Source organism: Eptatretus burgeri, chromosome 13, assembly GCF_056783735.1.
Source record: "Eptatretus burgeri isolate ZD-2024b chromosome 13, Ebu_testis_v1, whole genome shotgun sequence".
NCBI lineage: Eukaryota > Metazoa > Chordata > Myxini > Myxiniformes > Myxinidae > Eptatretus > Eptatretus burgeri.
The window spans coordinates 79,229,571-79,250,898 of record NC_140973.1 but is presented as its reverse complement, the minus strand read 5'-3'; the positions used below and the strand labels follow the sequence as shown (position 1 = coordinate 79,250,898).

The 21,328-nt window shown below is 44.0% G+C and overlaps 1 protein-coding gene across 4 annotated transcripts in view; it reads right to left on the bottom strand.

Moving 5' to 3' along the window:
* The window catches only part of SKAP2 (src kinase associated phosphoprotein 2), a 252,492-nt gene that overhangs the window by 191,730 nt on the left and 39,434 nt on the right, over positions 1 to 21,328 (bottom strand). For 3 of the 4 annotated variants that reach the window (XM_085853304.1, XM_085853306.1, XM_085853305.1), the window contains exon 1: positions 1,726 to 1,807. The exons of the other annotated variant lie outside the window; for it this stretch is intronic. In XM_085853304.1, the coding sequence (XP_085709430.1) occupies positions 1,726 to 1,762 (37 nt within the window). In that variant the 5' untranslated portion in view covers positions 1,763 to 1,807. Of the gene's footprint in view, positions 1 to 1,725; positions 1,808 to 21,328 lie in introns of those variants that run through there. 4 annotated transcript variants of the gene reach the window in all.

Sequence of the window (21,328 nt, the reverse complement as noted above, 5' to 3'; positions counted from 1 at the left end):
AAGGGGTTAGGAGGGGTATGGAATGGCCTTTACGGAGCATGCAGGGACGGACGGGGAGAGGGTGCATCAAAAGTTCCTCCATATAATTGCACATGTAAGAAATAGATGGCCCGACATCAAAAAGTTATCAACATCATCAGTCTCCTTTTCCCTTTGTTCACCCCTCCAGGTCACCACAATGACAATGGCAAATATTCGTTTTGTTTACTGTAAGAACATAACGCTTTTAAAACGACAAATTCATTTACACAAACAAATTGTAAACTACCCCAAACGTTCAACATGACAGTCGGTTTGTATTTAATTCTGAACAATGCTCACTCATTGATCAACTCATACGGTATCCGGTATATAACAATAGATCTGTTATTAAAGGGTTCGATATAACCATTCATCATCTGGAAAGAATCCCGATGAAACACACACCCCGACATCTGCACACCCGGCATGCTCCATATGCAGCACTCCCATCGAACACCCTCAAAATCGATTTTTATTTCATTTAAACTTCACCAACATTAAAACCTCGGAAAGAACAGAAGTTCAGGATAAAGAAAAGAAAGAGGAAGAAATAAAGGACACAAGGAATCGAACCGCATACCTTTGAGTCAGGAAGGTCTTTTTGAAGACGTCCATGGTATGTTATGAATATCTGGGATTTTGTGCCTAAATTTACGTGCAAGTACCTCCTGTTGGTAAATCCTCGATAGTTGTACAGCAGGTACCGGTACGTAGCATTATTCCCATCAAGATACATGGTATTCCCATCGAGGTAACATGCTATTCCCATCGTGATACGCACTCTTCCCATCGAGGTAAGTGCTATTCCCATCGAGATATGGGCTATTCCCATCAAGGTAAGTGCGATTCCCATCGAGGTACGCGCTATTCCCATCGTTATACGTGCTATTCCCATGGAGGTACACGCTATTCCTATCGAGGTACGCGCTATTCCTATCGAGGTACGCGCCATTACCATCGAGATACGCGCCATTCCCATCGAGGTACGCGCCATTCCCATCGAGGTACATGCTATTCCCATCGAGGTACGCGCTACTCCCATCGTGATACACGCTATTCCTATCATGATACACGCTATTCCCATCGAGGTACGCGCTATTCCCATCGAGGTACGTGCTACACGCTATTCCTATCGTGATACATGCTATTCCCATCGAGGTACATGCTATTCCCATTGAGGTACATGCTATTCCCATCGTGGTACACGCTATTCCCATCGTGATACACGCTATTCCCATCGTGATACACGCTATTCCCATGGAGGTACACGCTATTCCCATCGTGATACACGCTATTCCCATCGAGGTACACGCTATTCCCATCGTGATACACGCTATTCCCATCGAGGTACACGCTATTCCCATCGAGGTACACGCTATTCCCATCGTGATACACGCTATTCCCATCGAGGTACGTGCTATTCCCATCGTGATACATTCGATTCCCATCGAGGTACATGCTATTCCCATTGAGGTATGCGCTATTCCCATCGTGATACACGCTATTCCCATCGAGGTACACGCTATTCCCATCGAGGTACATGCTATTCCCATTGTTTTTCCTCCAAATTAGGCATTCAAGAGCAAAGTACACACAGATTGCACAAGCATTTACTCTTTATACCATACAAGTACATGTACCGTGTATTAAGCTATTAACCCACGGACATATGGCAAGGGATACCTTACAACCCACACTACATACCTTCGAGAAGTCGCTGGACATCGTCTGGCAGAACCATCGTGTTCCCAGGACGTCGAATCCCGAAGTCGGCGCGGAAGTTGAATTCACAGCAAGACGAAAACGGAAGGAAATTGCACACGCACTGTATCAACGCCTAAAGCGAGAGGTATGTTTGAGTACTGCGGGTTTGGTATGTTTGAGTACTGCTTGTTTGGTATGTTTGAGTACTGCGGGTTTGGTATGTTTGAGTACTGCTTGTTTGGTATGTTTGAGTACTCCGGGTTTGGTATGTTTGAGTACTGCTTGTTTGGTATGTTTGAGTACTGCGGGGGTTTGGTATGTTTGAGTACTGCTTGTTTGGTATGTTTGAGTACTGCGGGTTTGGTATGTTTGAGTACTGCTTGTTTGGTATGTTTGAGTACTGCGGGTTTGGTATGTTTGAGTACTGCTTGTTTGGTATGTTGAGTACTGCGGGTTTGGTATGTTTGAGTACTGCTTGTTTGGTATGTTTGAGTACTGCGGGTTTGGTATGTTTGAGTACTGCGGGTTTGGCATGTTTTAGTACTGCGGGTTTGGTATGTTTTAGTACTGCAGGTTTGGCATGTTTTAGTACTGCGGGTTTGGTATGTTTGAGTACTGCGGGTTTGGTATGTTTTAGTACTGCGGGTTTGGTATGTTTGAGTACTGCGGGTTTGGTATGTTTTAGTACTGCGGGTTTGGTATGTTTTAGTACTGCGGGTTTGGTATGTTTTAGTACTACGGGTTTGGTATGTTTGAGTACTGCGGGTTTGGTATGTTTTAGTACTGCGGGTTTGGTATGTTTTAGTACTGCGGGTTTGGTATGTTTTAGTACTGCGGGTTTGGTATGTTTGAGTACTGCGGGTTTGGTATGTTTCAGTACTGCGGGTTTGGTATGTTTCAGTACTGATTGTTTGGTATGTTTGAGTACTGCGGATTTGGTATGTTTGAGTACTGCTTGTTTGGTATGTTTGAGTACTGCGGGTTTGGTATGCTTGAGTACTGCGGGTTTGGCATGTTTTAGTACTGCGGGTTTGGTATGTTTTAGTACTGCAGGTTTGGCATGTTTTAGTACTGCGGGTTTGGTATGTTTGAGTACTACGGGTTTGGTATGTTTTAGTACTGCGGGTTTGGTATGTTTGAGTACTGCGGGTTTGGTATGTTTTAGTACTGCGGGTTTGGTATGTTTTAGTACTGCGGGTTTGGTATGTTTTAGTACTACGGGTTTGGTATGTTTGAGTACTGCGGGTTTGGTATGTTTTAGTACTGCGGGTTTGGTATGTTTTAGTACTGCGGGTTTGGTATGTTTTAGTACTGCGGGTTTGGTATGTTTGAGTACTGCGGGTTTGGTATGTTTCAGTACTGCGGGTTTGGTATGTTTCAGTACTGATTGTTTGGTATGTTTGAGTACTGCGGATTTGGTATGTTTGAGTACTGTGGGTTTGGTACGTTTTTGTACTGCAGGTTTGGTATGTTTTAGTACTGCTTGTTTGGTATGTTTGAGTTGGTTATTTGAACCATTTATGTGCGAGTACATACTGTGGGAGGGTGGCACTGTGTGAACACTGATCGGGTAGTGGAGGTTTATGTGCGAGTATATGGTGGGAGAGGGACACTGTGTTAACACTCAGGTAGTGGAGGTTTATGTGCGAGTATATGGTGGGAGGGGGACACTGTGTTAACACTCAGGTAGTGGAGGTTTATGTGCGAGTATATGGTGGGAGGGGGGCACTGTGTGAACACTGATCGGGTAGTGGAGGTTTATGTGCGAGTATATGGTGGGAGGGGAGCACTGTGTTAACACTCAGGTAGTGTAAGTTTATGTGCGAGTATATGGTGGGAGGGGGGGGCACTGTGTGAACACTCCGGTAGTGGAGGTTTATGTGCGAGTACGTAGTGGGAGGGGGACACTGTGTTAACACTCAGGTAGTGGAGGTTTATGTGCGAGTACGTAGTGGGAGGGCGGGACTGTGTTAGCACTCAGGTAATGGAGGTTTATGTGCGAGTACGTAGTGGGAGGGGGGGCACTGTGTTAACACTCAGGTAGTGGAGGTTTATGTGCGAGTACGTAGTGGGAGGGGGGCACTGTGTGAACACTCAGGTGGTGGAGGTTTATGTGCGAGTACGTAGTGGGAGGGGGGCACTATGTTAACACTTAGGTAGTGGAGGTTTATGTGCGAGTATATGGTGGGAGGGGAGCACTGTGTGAACACTCAGGTGGTGGAGGTTTATGTGCGAGTACGTAGTGGGAGGGGGGGCACTGTGTTAACACTCAGGTAGTGGAGGTTTATGTGCGAGTATATGGTGGGAGAGGGACACTGTGTTAACACTCAAGTAGTGGAGGTTTATGTGCGAGTACGTAGTGGGAGGGGGGCACTGTGTTAACACTCAGGTAGTGGAGGTTTATGTGCGAGTATATGGTGGGAGGGGGGGCACTGTGTGAACACTCCGGTAGTGGAGGTTTATGTGCGAGTACGTAATGGGAGGGGGGGCACTGTGTTAACACTCAGGTAGTGGAGGTTTATGTGCGAGTACGTAGTGGGAGGGGGGCACTGTGTGAACACTCAGGTAGTGGAGGTTTATGTGCGAGTATATGGTGGGAGGGGGGGCACTGTGTGAACACTCCGGTAGTGGAGGTTTATGTGCGAGTACGTAGTGGGAGGGGGGCACTGTGTTAACACTCAGGTAGTGGAGGTTTATGTGCGAGTACGTAGTGGGAGGGGGGCACTGTGTTAACACTCAGGTGGTGGAGGTTTATGTGCGAGTACGTAGTGGGAGGGGGGCACTATGTTAACACTTAGGTAGTGGAGGTTTATGTGCGAGTATATGGTGGGAGGGGAGCACTGTGTGACCACTCAGGTAGTGGAGGTTTATGTGCGAGTATATGGTGGGAGGGGGGGCCCTGTGTGAACACTCAGGTGGTGGAGGTTTATGTGCGAGTATATGGTGGGAGGGGGGGCACTGTGTGAACACTCAGGTAGTGGAGGTTTATGTGCGAGTACGTAGTGGGAGGAGGGCACTGTGTTAACACTCAGGTAGTGGAGGTTTATGTGCGAGTATATGGTGGGAGGGGAGCACTGTGTGAACACTCAGGTAGTGGAGGTTTATGTGCAAGTATATGGTGGGAGGGGGGGCACTGTGTGAACACTCAGGTAGTGGAGGTTTATGTGCGAGTACGTAGTGGGAGGAGGGCACTGTGTTAACACTCAGGTAGTGGAGGTTTATGTGCGAGTACGTAGTGGGAGGAGGGCACTGTGTTAACACTCAGGTAGTGGAGGTTTATGTGCGAGTACGTAGTGGGAGGAGGGCACTGTGTTAACACTCAGGTAGTGGAGGTTTATGTGCGAGTATATGGTGGGAGGGGAGCACTGTGTGAACACTCAGGTAGTGGAGGTTTATGTGCGAGTACGTTGTGGGAGGGGGACACTGTGTTAACACTCAGGTAGTGGAGGTTTCTGTGCGAGTGTATGGTGGGAGGGGGGGGCACTGTGTGAACACTCAGGTCGTGGAGGTTTATGTGCGAGTATATGGTGGGAGAGGGGGGGCACTGTGTGAACACTCAGGTAGTGGAGGTTTATGTGCGAGTACGTAGTGGGAGGAGGGCACTGTGTTAACACTCAGGTAGTGGAGGTTTCTGTGCGAGTGTATGGTGGGAGGGGGGGGGGCACTGTGTGAACACTCAGGTCGTGGAGGTTTATGTGCGAGTATATGGTGGGAGAGGGGGGGCACTGTGTGAACACTCAGGTAGTGGAGGTTTATGTGCGAGTACGTAGTGGGAGGAGGGCACTGTGTTAACACTCAGGTAGTGGAGGTTTATGTGCGAGTATATGGTGGGAGAGGGACACTGTATTAATACTGATCTAACCCCCACCCTCAACCCCAACCCCACATTTATTTAAATTCGATGAAGAAGACCCACCCTAGGATTGGTAACGAGTTATTGGAACTGCTTGATTGTTACAGGTCATTCTTCACTACGTTGACAGTTTGCATTTAAGTTGATTTATCTGAAAAAAATTTCCTTCATTCCATGCTTGATATAAATTTACATCTCCATAAGGATTTGAAGATAAAATAAACAACTCTTGAAAAGGAACAAAATATTTACGTTTTATGCAGCAATTACAAACCATGTGTCCTCCACAACATGTCAAGTAATGTTTGAACACCTGAATAAGGTACTTGTTCTTTGACCATCTGACTTGAAGTTATCTGCACAGTCTTCTTCTTATTCTTATTCTTCTTCGATAACGGCACCAATTGTTCCCACGTTTTTGTGGGGTTGGCCGGAGAAAGTTTTTGGTCCAAGCCTTTCACGAACCGGCTGGATCAGCCTGATGCTTGACCAAGTAGTTTGGGCAGGAATTTGGAATTTGGTCAAGGTGCCGGCGATAGCTCGCATACTGTTCACGAAGGAGTTACCAACGCATTGCAACATGAAAAAGCATTGGACACTGCCTTGGGACACTCCAGCCTTGACAGGGAGAGGAAATACAGTATAAGGATTCCGTTGAGAGCCACGCGTTGGACACGGTAGTAGAGGAAGTCAGTTAGCTGTGTGTGGAGTTGGCCCTGGATGGCATAAGAAGAGAGTTTGGAGAGTTAGGCCGAATTCCAGAATGTGTTGAATGCTCGAGATATGTCCAGAGTCGGCCATGATGTCATGTCTAACATTGAGGGCCTCCATCCATTGCTTGGATAGTAGAAACAGCATGACCAAGGTGAAGTGACCTGGTCTGAAACCGAGTTGGTGATCGGTTGGAGAAAAGGAAGGATTCATATCAACTGCGATGATGGATTCCATGACCTTGTTAATGATTGCAAGTATCTGTTAGGTCTGAGTAGTTAAGGAGATTGGTTTTTCTACCTTGTTGATGCAATGTAGTGATGTTAGCTAACTACCAAGCAGATGGAAGATGACTGAGGCTAAATGATGGGGTGAACAGAGCAAAAAGAGGGTGTCTTACAGCAGAGCAGGTTTTTAGGACATGTGAGCTTGCTTTGGTTGCTCGAACCTTCTCCACCTTCTCAGGTACAAAGGACACCATCCTGGATCAGTTGGGTGTGACTGGGTAGGGTGGGTACAGGGAGTGAGAGGTTGGGGACTCAAGATTTGGAATCAAACACAGAATTGAGACATTCGGCCTTCTCACGAGTGGAGTCGGCTGTGGTGCCATTTGAAGAGAGGGAAGGGATGGAATTGGAGCCATATGGTATAAATATGGACACAAGGGAAAGCAAGCTTGTATGGAAGGATTCCCAGGCAATATTGTTGTGGGCCGGGGATCGGTTGCGAGCACGACCGCTAGGTGGAGCAGTAGGGTCGACTCTGCCGAACACCCGGAATTTAGATTGTACCTTTCGGAAAACTCCGAGAGTACGGGGCCCTTACCGGACCGTGAATCGTCAATAATTCCACCATGTGGTACAGGGTTATTTGCCAAACTTCAAAATACCTAGACCCACGTGGCGAGTTACCGAGTATTCACACCCTTGACGGCACTCGTACGGGACGAGCCGAATGCGCGCTTGACCCGTGCGTGACCCGAGCGGATGGTCACCGAGCTCCCGTTGGTCCCAAATGCACACCACTACGGCAACGACGGCCTTTCTAATTCCCCAACACCCACCGTGTTAAACCAATAAAAGAAACACAAAAACGAGCTGATACATTTACCAAATAGGGTATTTATTAACAGTAAGTGGGGAAGGAGGGAAGCACTTAAGGGCAGAGTTATCACAACTAATAAGAGATGCAAGGCAAATAATGTACAGCGAAGGCACTTAATAATTTACTACTTAAAGACGGGCCCACCGACAGACACACATACACAGATACCCAGAAGGACATGGACCTGTCCACTTCGTGTGGTTTGGCTGACATGAGCGAACCAGGCCAGCGTCGAGATGCGGTCCAAAGAACCAAGCGCCAGCGATGGGACGAGCAGAGCCCAGAACACGCGCTCGAAGAAACAGCCCGAAGAACCAGGCACTAGCGAGAGCGATCAAAGTCCAGAGCTCCGCTCAGCGCTCGTCCCGACAACCAAAACTCCACTTTTTCCAGCAGATCCGCGCACTTATCCTCCGCTCTCCTTTCCTTTCTTTCTCTCCCCCACCATCCGTTCAGGCGTGGCCCTCTCTCATTGGCTGCCCGACGGCAGTCTCGCTCGCACCCCTCTGATTGGCTGAGAGGGGCGCCATGCCCGTATTTGGAGCGAAATCCAAGATGCCAATGCCCCAAAGAAACCCTGCCTGGCACATTGGACTCCGCCCACGTATGTGCTGACACGCACGTTGGCCATGGCGTCGGTGTGAAGAAGTGAGGTGAAGGTGAGGGTGATGCTGCTGTTGTAGTTATAGTTGATTTAAAATCAAAGAAAACCCTGACTATCAAAATAACTCCGCAGCGCATGAAAATTTAATTACCCATTAAACAAGGGAAAGGGAGCTATCTATCCACATTTACTTTTCGAAATAACTGAGCGAGAGGACCTGTATGTTGAGTGCTCATGGCTTCCAGATTCGTAACAATATTACTATCAGGAGAGGTGGAAATGAGGACCTGTCTTGACATGAGGACAGCTTACAGTCCCTGCCAGTCAGCTTGAGTGAACTGCCAGACTCTAACAACGCTCTCCAACTATAGACAGAGAGATATTGACTCTCACAATTACATGATCAGATTACATTGAACCTATTGGGGAAGAAAAGGAACATTCTTCATGAACAAATCCAGAAGGGAGAACGTGCCATTGGGATAAATCAGGGTTGGAAAGTTCACCGATTGGGTGAAACCCGTATTTCCATATCACACTTGATTTTGTGCTGTACCGCTGTCAGACATCAAAAACAACATTCAGAGTAATTGTTGAAGAGGATTGTTAAGTAACTCGTGTCCCTTTACATTGACAAAGCTATAGGTTCCAACTCAATGATGCCAAAATGAACAATTCAAAGGCAAGTAAAATTTAGTTTATAATGGAAACTAATGATTGTTTTTTTGCTCTCCAAACATGTAGCCAATGTGGTCAGTAGATACCCAGACCCAGAGTACACCCGAGAGCATCGAAAATCCCAAAGTTTCCATAGGCCTGAAGTCGGTCCGGGATCACAGGCTTTGTGGCTTTGCGCTCGCAGCATCTGGGAGAGTATGTACCTGTTCGCTTGATTTATAGACCACCCAACCATCCTTTCAAAAAAAAATTCTGGATCCACCCCTGACACACACACACACACACACACACACACACACACACACACACACACACACACACACACACACACACACACACACACACACACACACACAATTGAGAGAGATGTTCAGTACCATTTGTAGGCACAACCATTATTCAAAGAAAGATGTCTGGATGGTTTCACATGATGATATCTTAGACCATCTCAACCTTGTTCACATACTTTTGGCATTCCATCCCCACATCCTTTTCCACTGACAAACAAAAACACACTTTTTATTACTTTGTAACTTGTAAACGAGTGACCAATTTTCCACCTGCCTGGATCATCAGCTGGAGGTTTGAACCCTTTTATCCCAGTACCTCTCGGAAGGAAGTCCAGGACGTTTTTGCACTGTCCAAGGAAGAAGGGGAGAGGGATAGGGAAATGGGGAAGGGGAGACGATGAAGAGGGAACGGATGGTGGTAAAAAATGTTTTGTACGAACATTCCAATGTTCTGCGTCTCATCGTACATATATTTAAATTTCGCCAATATCACCTTTTGAGCCTGCTCGTGGATTGTGTGATGTCATGGGGTTGGAGTTGGAGGGTGTGCATATAGAACAGGCCTGATGTACTCATTAGCTTCCTCTGCATGAAAATCTCCAAGTATTAACATCCCGACCATCGTCCATCACCGACAACATCACTTCCAACCACCTTCCTTTCCCAACTGACGCCTTCCTCTGCTGCTTAGAGACATTCAAACCCACGTGGATTCATCACGACACATGAACGGAGGAAGCAGCTCCTGGTTTTCGCTCACATCACGACACCAGCCCAGGGGGTAACCACGTAGAAAACAACCCGATAATCTTCGAACCCCGGGAGCCTTGTCATACACACGTCACTATATGACACATAAAAGGGTATTAGCAAAAGCGCATCGATTCTCTGTTAGACGAAACAACAGTCAATACACGTGAAACACCCGAGGCGTGGCGACATTGCCACCTCCACGGGAAAGGTCGTTTGTCGCTCTCGCTCGCAATGCCTGATGCTTGTTTCTCTTTCAGGAGAGATCGTCGTGTCACACCCAAGGGGAGAAACAGTCATTTTGTACTCTTTCGTTAGCAGTTAGCATGATGTATATCTGATCATCGAGCAATCGACCAGCCAAACAGCGCTCGTATGAATCCAACCTGGCACGTGTACATGAACGCACCGATAGTACACGTGTACCTAAATACACATTGAATACCAACAGCGACGCTGCAGTGGTACAGGGTCAAGGGGGGCAGGATATATTTTAGGGTAAAACAGAGGAACATCATATTCTTCCCTTTAATTGGTTTATGGTCGAAAAAAAAAAACATATGGAGATAAACAACAAGTTGAAAGTTGAAGGAAAAATAAATAAGTAAATCGAGGACTCAAATCAAACGAAAAAGAGAAATAGGAATGATTGACACAGATCATGATCATGACACGATCAAAATGGAAGTGCAGCAGTCAGATGCTGCACGCCAAAAGGTCCCCAAAAAGTGAAAGCACCTACGTTCGGCAAGATTTATATTTTAATGAATCTCGATACCGAGAATTAATCACGAGCGGGCACTCCCGCCCTCTGGAAAGACCTCCGGGCGAGAGTGCCCATGTTGGTGCACCTTCGGTGGGCAACGTGCTGCGGCACAGTCATAGAAAATGACTTTACAACTTTTGGAATTTTGAAAGAAATTTTATTTATCACAACATATTCTACTCAACGTAAGATAAAGGAAGCCGATTTAATATACCAGCGACCACCAAAGGTGGTGCTATTTCTGCTGCATGTCAATTTTGGAGTTTTGGTGACATCAATGTTTGCTCCATTCGAATAAGATATCAATTAGTGGTCGTGTACTGCACAGCACCATCGCTACCCGAGCACATTGTACGTAACTCTACGGCAACCAAACTTAACATTCCTTCCACTCAACTATAACTCGGTTGGGTTGTGTCTGCCTGCTCCCTTTTTAACCCCCTTACCCCAAATTTTCTTTTCTTTCATTTAGCTCCTCCATGAGCCTCGACTTCTATCACGAAAAGGGAAGTACCAGCTCCATTCACTCTGGTCACTATATGTTTTGCATTTTTTCGCAATTTTCCAATCCGCAAAATTGGAAAACAATTTTCGCAGTGTACAATTATCATGGCCCTTCATATTTGTTTTACAGTTATCTGTACATATGACCTTGCTCAATGTCCTCACCATTTCTAAGTAATTCTTCCTTTTCCACCCTTCGCACAGGGGAACAAGAAAGGGGAAGCAGTGGTTCTCCAATCACGACTAGCATTGTATGACTCGTGGACGTCATGGAGTTGTGAAAACGCATTTGCCGTGCAGACAGTTTTCCTCGTAAATGCCCCACATTTCAACAATGCAGTTTATTAATGGTGAACATGGCCTGCTTTGGAACTGTATCAATATTATTCAAATCAGAGGTCTTCCTCTTTCAGCACACCACTGTTTTCTGTCAGCAGTGTTTCAGTGTACCTGCACCACATTTATTTTCCAGGAAGATATTTTTTCATTATATAAATTATTTTATTAAATAGATTGTATAAAACAGCACACCATGGGTTATTCCAAATTAAAGTCAACCCACGCTGATTTATTACTCTGCGCAAGCAAAGCAAAAAGTGAGGTTAACCAATTGGTTCACTTGTCTGTTTGTCTGTCTGTCTACAAACATGAGTTTAAGATCGAGGACAACTTAAATGAGTTTTTTTTAATGTTGGTGTGCATGGTTTCTTTTTGTCCTCCGTCTCTCTTTCTTTTACTTTCTCTACGGAGGGGTGAATGTTGCAATCGTTTTTTGTAGGGTTCACATGGCTGCGCCTGGATGGGTTTTAAGCTGAAGGAGTAGCAGCCGAAAGCCAAATCCTATCTAGGTTCCTCCTGATGACTGCATCTTTGTCTGAGTTCCTCCTGATACTTCAGTGCTGTATTTGGTCAGTTATTTGATTCAATTGAATGTTTCATTTTGAACATGAATCGGAAAACAAATCTGCAGTTCAATAGTACTTCAGCTCGGAATTTGTCCCAATCGCACATGCACACAGAGGAGCGAGATAACATCTTTACTCTCTGACTGTCTGGCAGTCAAAAAAAATTGAAAATCATTCCAAAGAGGAAATTTACCTTTTTTAAGAACGTCATAAAGGACACAAACAACAGGCAGAAATAACTAATGTAATATGTTAAATAAGGTGGTGTAAAAGACACTGAATCAACGGCGGTGAAATTCTGAATTTTTTTCTACAGCCTTCAAAATCTTTATTTTACTTCAATTGAATTATATACTTGAACACGAGAACACAAATCCTCTTATTGGCATTTTCAAAACCCTTCCGTTTAGCTGTACTTGGGCAAGATATTACGGCATTTTACATAATCTCGACCAATCAAATTTGCTGCTCATAGACCCTGCCCATGTCCTTGTTTCTCAAGATGGTGCAGGGTAAAGTGTTCTATGAACTCTCCAGTTAACTTTTTACATTTTTTTTTTATGTTGAAGGCTCCAGTCACGGACTAAATAGTCCTCATCGAGGCCAGGCCATAAATAAAGAGAAATAAAAGAGGGAATGTAAAGTGAGGAGTGAAAATGAGTGAGTAAGAAAAGTGTGTGATGCTTGTTTGCAAGAGAGATTAAAGCCAGCCCAGGTAGCTTAAGTTTGAGTGAGACAAAGACCAGCAATCCTGACACGGAGAGTGTAAGATGGTTCTGGGCAGCACTTTAACGCTTCTAAGTCAGAATGGTAGTACTACCCTGAGCGGTTGCTGTCTACAACCTACTCCATAAAAAACCAGTCTTACCGGATGGGTGTTTTTTTTGGAGACACCATCTCCTTACTGGATAGCCGTTGGCTCCCTAAAGGAGGTCATCCGCCTTTTGGCAGGTATTGTTTTTATGCTGCAGGGTGTCACAGTCACCCTCCCCCCACTGGCGAGCGAGCCAGTGAGGGTAGTCAGTTTAGTTGCCGATAACCCGACCATGCAGCAGGTAGCACTGGGTTACATGTTACCAGTGGCAGTCAAGAGCTGTTTGATTTTCATGATTTTACACGTTTGTAAAAGAGCATTAAATTATTTTATTTTTAACTAGAGAGTTCATAGAACACATTACCCCATGTAGTGTTTATGTGTATGACCGTTTTTACAGCCATTTTTCCCTGCTGTGCAGGGGTTGGGCTTTTTCTTGAGGAAATGTTTTATGGCCGGATGCCCTTCCTGACGCCAGTAGTGTTTATGTGTATACTTCAATTGATTAATTTTTTTTAATGATTTCAAAGATTTAAAAAAATTCCAGAATTGTTGTGCTATTGAAGTAGTCTTATACATTACCCTGATGCACCGCCAAACTTAACATATCAAAGTACTGCAAAACGGAAGGGTTTTAAAAGTGACAAGAAGGCGATTTGTGTTGTACAGTGTTCAAGTATAAAATTCAATTGAAAGAAAATAGATTGTAAAAGTCGTTCAAATAAATGAATTCTGAAATTTACCGCCGTCCCTTGCATCACCTTATTTAACACGTTACATTAATTCTTCATGCCTGTTGTTTGGGTCCTTCAAAACAGTACGTTTCCTGTTTGGAATGTTTTTCAATTTTGTTTGACTGCCAGACAGGCAGAAACAATAAATATATCATCTCACTCCTCTCTGCACTGCATGATTGGGTCAAATTCAGAGCTAAAGTTCTGTTAACTGCAGGTTATTTTCGATTCATGTTCAGATCCGTGATCAAACACAATAACAATCAATTGAAATAAAGTTGTTCCTCGATCATAAACTGACGTTTGTAGACACAGACGGATGCACATGAACCAATTGCTTTACCCCACTTTTCGCTTTGTGTGTGTGGTGTAAAAACGTTTAAAACATTTCAAAAGAGTTAAAATTCCAAGAGTACCAAGAGGCATTTTTGAAATTACACAGACAATGATTTTTTAATGACTAACAAATATAGAAATTATTTCCCAGGGAAGTGGATCCTAATATTTAAGAAAGAAAGTCAAAGATATCAGAAAGGATGCATCATGACAGAGCCACTGCTTCATGATGTGCATGCTGCCACTGCACCAGTGACATCATAATGAGAAAAAGCACAAATCTATATTAATATTTCGGCACGCCCTTTCTTTGTTCCACCATCAGATTTTTGTTACTGCATGAAATAAAACAAGCTTTGACATATATAGTAATGATATTATTGTCTTCCTTAGGAGGCCCCTCAAAATTCGTTTTGATGATTATGGTAGTTAAATCTTATTATTATCTATATTAATATTTCGGCACGCCACTTTTTTTGTTCCACCATCAGATTTTTGTTTCTGCATGAAATGAAACAAGCTTTGACATATATAGGAATCTGATGGTGGAAAATCTGATGGTGGAACAAAAAAAGGGGCATGCCAAAATATTAATATAGATGATATTATTGTCTTCCTTAAGAGGCCTCTCAAAATTCATTTTGATGATTATGGTAGTTAAATCTTATTATTATATTATATTAATATTTCGGCACACCCATTTTTTTCTTCCATCAGATTTTTGTTACTGCATGAAATGAAACAAGCTTTGACATAGATAGTAATGATATTATTGTCTTCCTTAAGAGGCTCCTCAAAATTCGTTTTGCTGATTATGGTAGTTAAACAGTTCGTGTTCTCCATTTGCAAAATGGGAGGAATTATTGCACAAAAAAGAAATAAAAATGTTTCCCATTTTTTAGAGGACCACTAAGATGAGTTCGTAAAACCTTTTGTAGAGTTATATTAATCACTATACGCCATAGTAAATTGCTCATGTTATTGAGCTGTCAATAAGCTATCAATCATAGACATAATAAACTCACTTGAGTATTCATATCTCTATTTCAATGCGCAATATCAAGCGGTACCTTCATGATGACCTAATAAAACCGGTCTCGATGTCCGTCCGTATATCTGTTCACAATCAAACCGATCATGATGCTTTTTAAGGCTTTCCGGGAGCTTTGGAGAGATTACCTACACTCCCGCACGGTGCTGTTTTTATTATTCCTACTGCACTTCATGAGAACATAGATCGTGGATGGATGTGCAGATCCCAGGAGAACAACTATAGCTGTACAGAACAATTCATATTATCAATGGATAAAAATGATATTTAATTGATCTTATAATAAATTGTTTATTTAAAATATCTTCAAATTTTGTGAGTTTTTAGTTTGTTGTGAAATATTAGGTCCTCGGGTCTCCGCATAGTGGCGTACAGGCTTAAGTCGTACTTCTGTTTACTACCGTAGAAAATCACAGAACCATCCGATTGACATGCTGTTAACAATTTCAGAATCAGCTAAAATCTACAAGATATGAATATGTAGACGAAATTGATCCGGCCTTTTGGATCACTTTAAAGTAGGGTGCCCTGTCATTAAAATGCGCTCTATGGATCCTCTGGGACTCACGAATGGTACACGTTGTGCAGTCATTAAACTACGTGGTAATGTCATCGAAGTGGAGCTACTGCGGGACAGTCAAAGGGGAAAACCTGAATGATAATCAATGGATAAAAATGATATAATATATTGATTAAAATACATTCATGCTATCTGTCTTTTACCATATGTTGCCAGTGACGCCCGTCCAAGACGGGCACCTTTACTAGTAAAGAAATAATCAGCAGATAAACATGAATGAGTAATGGGAGAAAGAGCACAGATTTAGAATGGAAAGAAAAAAGAAAATAATAATTGCAGTAATAACTCATCTGTTGGAGATGTGGTGGGAAGCATGCCCCAGACAGTTGCCGATTCAGGAATGACTTGTCTTCATTGTGGTAAAATGGGTCATATCGTGAGATGTTGTGGTAAGAAGGTGGAATCTAATCATTGAGGAGTGACTCAACCAAAGTCGAGAGTCCATTGTCTGGATTCATCAACGGATGTGGTCACACCAGTGTTGGAGACATCCAGCTCTTGGGATCACTCCTCAGTCGGACTCAGTATAACATGAAGTATGATACACTGTATCACATGTCCAGTTCTGGTGCTTTTACATGCACAGTCCACACTGAAGGAAACAGGGTTGACAAGGAGACATACATGGGAGAATCGTGCTCTGCCATCAGTCAAAGTGTACGATTCTCTGAAAAGTGGGCCAACATTGCTTAATTCTGTCCATAATATTAAGACTAGAATGGGTGAAACTTTTCCGTTTGTTTGTTGTTTGTTTGTCTCTGTCTGTCTGTTTGTCTGCACAGAACTTTGGTGTTTTTCTCTGCAACCGCTTGTCGGATTGAGGCTAAATTTTCACCATTGGAGCGACTACTCATGTGGAATATTTTATTGATAATTAGGATGTCATGGAACATGTGGTGTGGCAGCCTTGTTGGAAAACGGAAAAACTTTGGACCTCTGTCTGAAACCACACAAAGGAAAAAATTTAAACTTGGCACATGGCAAGTACTCCTCTTGGGGAATAAGTGTGATTTTTTAATGACATCATAGGTGCCTTCATTATGACGTAATTGCATATGTAGAACACTACATTCGATCAGTATGAATATTTTTGAGGGTCATCTCGGGATAAAATGGTCCACAGAAAAACATTTGACGACGTCATTGGTCACGTGATTTGGAAGCCATATCGTTGTTGATTTTTTTTAAACCTTCAAAAATCTTCTTCTCTGAAAGTGGCAGAACAGATCAAGGTGAAACTTTACACAGATGACCGCCTATCCATGAGGAACAAAAGATTCACACATATGATGTCATAGGTCACATGGTTTGGCAGCCATATTGGATTTAGCATAAAACCTTTTAAAATGTTCTCCAGAACGGCTGGACAGATCGAGGGGAAACTTCACACAAATATTCCACAAGTGTTGGGGCCCCCAGGGTATTCTCAAATAATTGATAAGCCATGTGGTCTAGCAGCCATATTGGATTGAGCAAAAATCTTTTTAAAAAAATGATTTCTCTTGAGCCGCTTAATCAATTGATGTGAAACTTCACAATTATGATTTGGTCATGATGAGGAATACACATTTCAAATTTCAATCTGATTGGATGCATGGTCTGGCAGCCCGAATTTTTTTTGATTATTTTTATTTTATTTTAGTATTATTATTATTATTTTAATAAAGTTCACTTGGTTGTGCCTGGATGGGTTTGAGGGTAAAGGAGTAGCAGCTGAAATACAAATCCTATCCAGGTTCCTCCTGATGACTTAATCTTTGCTTTTTGCTTGGTTGGGATCCTTCTGATTACCCAATGCATTTTTTTTTTTTTTTTTTGTATACCTTGGTCGAGGCTCGTATGAGAGCTAACACACAACTCACAGCAAGGAGGCATGAGACAAGAGGGGCGGGAGTGGAAGGGACAAAACATTGGGGAACAGACACAGGTGAACTGTGGAAGGGAGAGGGATGGGGATGGGACGGGGAACATGGCGAGGGGAAGATGGACATTACAGGGACTTTCAGGAAGGAAAGCAGGAGAATTGAAGGAAGTGGGCTTGGGTGGATTATCGGGGGTAGAAAAGATCGAGGATTTGGATGGGGGAAGATAAGAGGTGGTGGTGAACAGCTGTTTTGAAAGCCTGGAGGGAAGAATGGGAAAGAATAGAGTGAGGAAGTTTATTCCAAAGGCGGGAAAAAAGAGGAATGAAAGAGTGAAGATGAGCAGTGATTCGTGATTTTGGTAGTTTTACCAGAAGGGGGTTGTTGGCGGACCTTGAGCGCCCTGTGGAAATGTGGTTGGGACAAATTGCAGAGAGAGCAGGGGGGGCAAGGCTGGAGAGGAGTCGGTAGAAGACAGAAAGACCACCGACCAACCTGCGGTGATTGAGTGAGAGGCCCAAAGACTCAGCTTCATTGCGGGAGATGCCAATGATCTTAAAAGCCCTGGTTTCGACAGCGTGAAGTCGAGAAAGGTGGGAGGCAGGAGCACCAGCCCAGAGGGGAGAGCAGTACTCCATCAGGCTACGGACAAAAGCTTTGTAAGTGGTCAGGAGCTCAAGAGGGCCGAGGAAGGACTTTGCACGACGGAGGATTCCCAGTCGGCGACTGGCTTTTGAGGCAAGGTTGGAAATGTGACTTTCCCAGGAAAGGTCATGGCAGATAGTGAGACCCAGAAGCTTGAAAGAAAAGACTTCTTCCAGAGGATTGTTGAGAAAGTGGATGGGGGGTTTTGTAAACGGTCCTTTCGAAGAGACATAGTGAGAGTGTGAGATTTGTCTGGATTGAAAGACATGTTCCACGTGTTGGACCAGTTTGTGATTTTATCCAGATCTGCAGTGAGCGAAGAAGCTGCTGCTTGCCGGTCTGAGGGATGACAGATGGTACGGCAGAGGGTGGAGTCATCGGCAAAGAGAAATAGAGGATTTTCCAGAGAGTCCGAGAGATCATTGATGAAAACCAGAAAAAGAACAGGGCCCAGAACGCTACCTTGAGGAACTCCAGCCTGCACAGGAAGAGGGGATGAAAGAACTCCATTTAGGGCCACACGTTGACTGCGACAGGAGAGGGAGTCTGCGAGCCATGAGTGGAGATGGCCTTGAATACCATGGGAAGAGAGTTTGGTGAGTAGGGCAGGGTGCCAGACTGTGTCAAAAGCACGTGATATGTCCAGGGATACGGCTCGGATTTCCTGTCTGGCATTGAGGACCTCCATCCATTGATGGGAGAGCAGTAGCAGCATATCTAGGGTAGAGTGACCTGGTCTGAAACCAAATTGATGATTGGAAATCAAGCCATTGGAGAAGAGGAAGGATTTCATGTCTGAAGCGATGATGGATTCCATAACCTTGCTGATGATTGGGAGAAGGCTGATTGGTCTATAGTTACAGGGATCTGTTTTTGCACGGCAGCGATGTTAGCAGATTTACAAAAACAGTGATGTTAGCAGATTTCCAAAATAGCAGATTTCCATCCATCCATCCATCCATCCATTTGGATCATACTCTGTGCAGAGCGTTGGTGGTGCCTGTGCAGTTGTTAGGCTATTAGGCGCAATACTGGATACCTATTAGGTATTAGGATTAGGCTATTAGGCTATTGCCACTCCGACACAAGATACCAGCAAGCTGGCACTCATTTTGCCGACCTCAGAAGGATGATAGACAGAGTCAACCCCACCTGGTATTAATTCAACAGTGAGTGGAATTTGAACTCAGGATCTTAGGATTCTGGCTTGGATCCCAAGCCCACCACCCGAACCATTAAGCCAACACCAGGCATACTCCAATGCAGAACTGTATATATTTGGTATTACATTTGGTTTGAATTGAATTTAATCACATTCTGAATTCAATTGAATAATAATAAACGTCATGGGTCAGGGTCGGGTGTCCGATCAAAGCAGGGCATCTTGGTACCCAGTCATCACTGCCAGCGGTTATAAAGTAGCAGTACTAGTTATGCCTCTAATTAATTACGCAACACACCAGCACACAAATGCCACACAAAATACACCACACAAAAGTACACAAGCACCACACAAAACAAGTCCTGGCGAGAGTCTGCAATCGCTGATTGCTCTTTTTCTTGTTGTGATCTGTATTAGAGTGCTAACCATGAATCTACAGTCCAATCCTGACCAAGATGATGGCGAGCTGCAATGCTGCAAACTAGGGTCCTTTTCAGGACCGGCACTGTTCATCATGTCAACCAACGTTGAAGGTCTTTCAGCAGCTAATTAATATCTTCTGGAAGATATTTGCATTAGAAAAAAATGTGACATTATTTACCGACACGAGATGCATCGTGGAGCTTCTAGGATCCATCAAAGGATTCTGGGTATGGCACTTGTGACAGCGAGACCACATGATCAGTATGGCGGTGCTGGTTTTGTCCACAGCAGAGTTGCTGTTGATAAGTTCTCCATGTCAGAACTTGGTAATATTGAAGTCATTAACATGCAGCTTGTGAGGATCTCCTAGTAGCACAATGTGGTGTACAAACCACCTAATGAGGAGTTCTCTTTCTCAGATGGTTCCATTGATAATTCTGTTAATGTGGTGATAGGCAACCTCAACAGCCATAGTGTACTATGGGGAAATTCAGAAACAAATGATGATGGGGAATTCGTTGAAAACGAGTCAGATGAAAGACTGCTGTCCCTCGTTCATGATGCAAAGCTATCAAGTTCCTTCAACAGTTGCAGATGGAGACATGGCTAAACCCAGACCTGGTGTTTGCTTTAAACCGCAATGCTAATCAATGTGAGAAAATTGTCCTGAACCCAATCCCAAACTCCCAACACTGACCTGGAATCAAAGTCCGTGCAGTGGTTGCCCCTCATGCAGTTCCTTTCCGCCGATGTTTCAACCTGAAAAAGGCAAACTGGAAGAACGGACTTCTACCGCAACTCATCAGTGAGGACTGAATGGTGATGGTTAGGGAGATCACAACGCAGCTTGGCAAAGGATATCATGCCATACAGGAGATGACAGCAACCTTGGAATATCTGAAAGTTTGGTCTCGTTTGGTTCTGTTGGGTTCCCCATTTGCTTACGGAGGAACACAAAAACACATGCATGTATGTGTCATCACGGTTGCTTCAACAACATGCTGCAGAGGGTGATCACTTCCTGTTCCGTATCATGATTGACGATGAAAGCTGGTTCCACTATTTCGACCCAGAAACCAAGCAGCAAAGCATGGAATGCCATCACTCCACATATCCAAAAAAAAGGCCAAAAGAGTACCCACTGCTGGAAAAGTTATGAGAATCGTCTTCTGGAATGATGAGGGATGCATACTGGTCATTGTCCTGCCCAAAAGGGGGAACCATCAACAAGCCTCGCTATGTTCAGATGCTCAGCAAACTGAAACGTGCACCTCAGGAAAAGTACCCGATGAAAATGCTGTCATCTTTCAACATGACAACGTTCGACCTCACACTGCATATCTGACATTGGAGGAAATGGAAATCTCGGAAGTGCTCCCCCATCCCCCCTCCCCCACCCCCCAAAAGGAGTCTGTGGTTGGCCCCCTTGGACTACCATCCATTTTGGTCCTTGACAGATCACATGAGAGGACAGCACTATGAAAATGAGGCAGTTCAGATAGCCATACATAGCTGGGTGTGAAGTGTTGGAACAGACTACTACCACAGCGTGATTTTTAAGCTGGTGCAGCACTGGCAAGAATGTGTGGATTGTTCTGGAGATTTTGCAGAAAAGTAATGTGGTATGTCCAGTTACTATTGACAATATCCGTTTCCTTCCATGTACCTTTGTTTTACTGGACAATAAATGTGCTCATGACATTCAGCACACCATGATATCTCAAAACGTTTTGGATGGGATATTAACAAACTTGGTGGATGAGTTGGGTCAGTGATCTTATTAGCCATATTATTTATATTACAAAATCCTATTTAATAAACATAATATTAC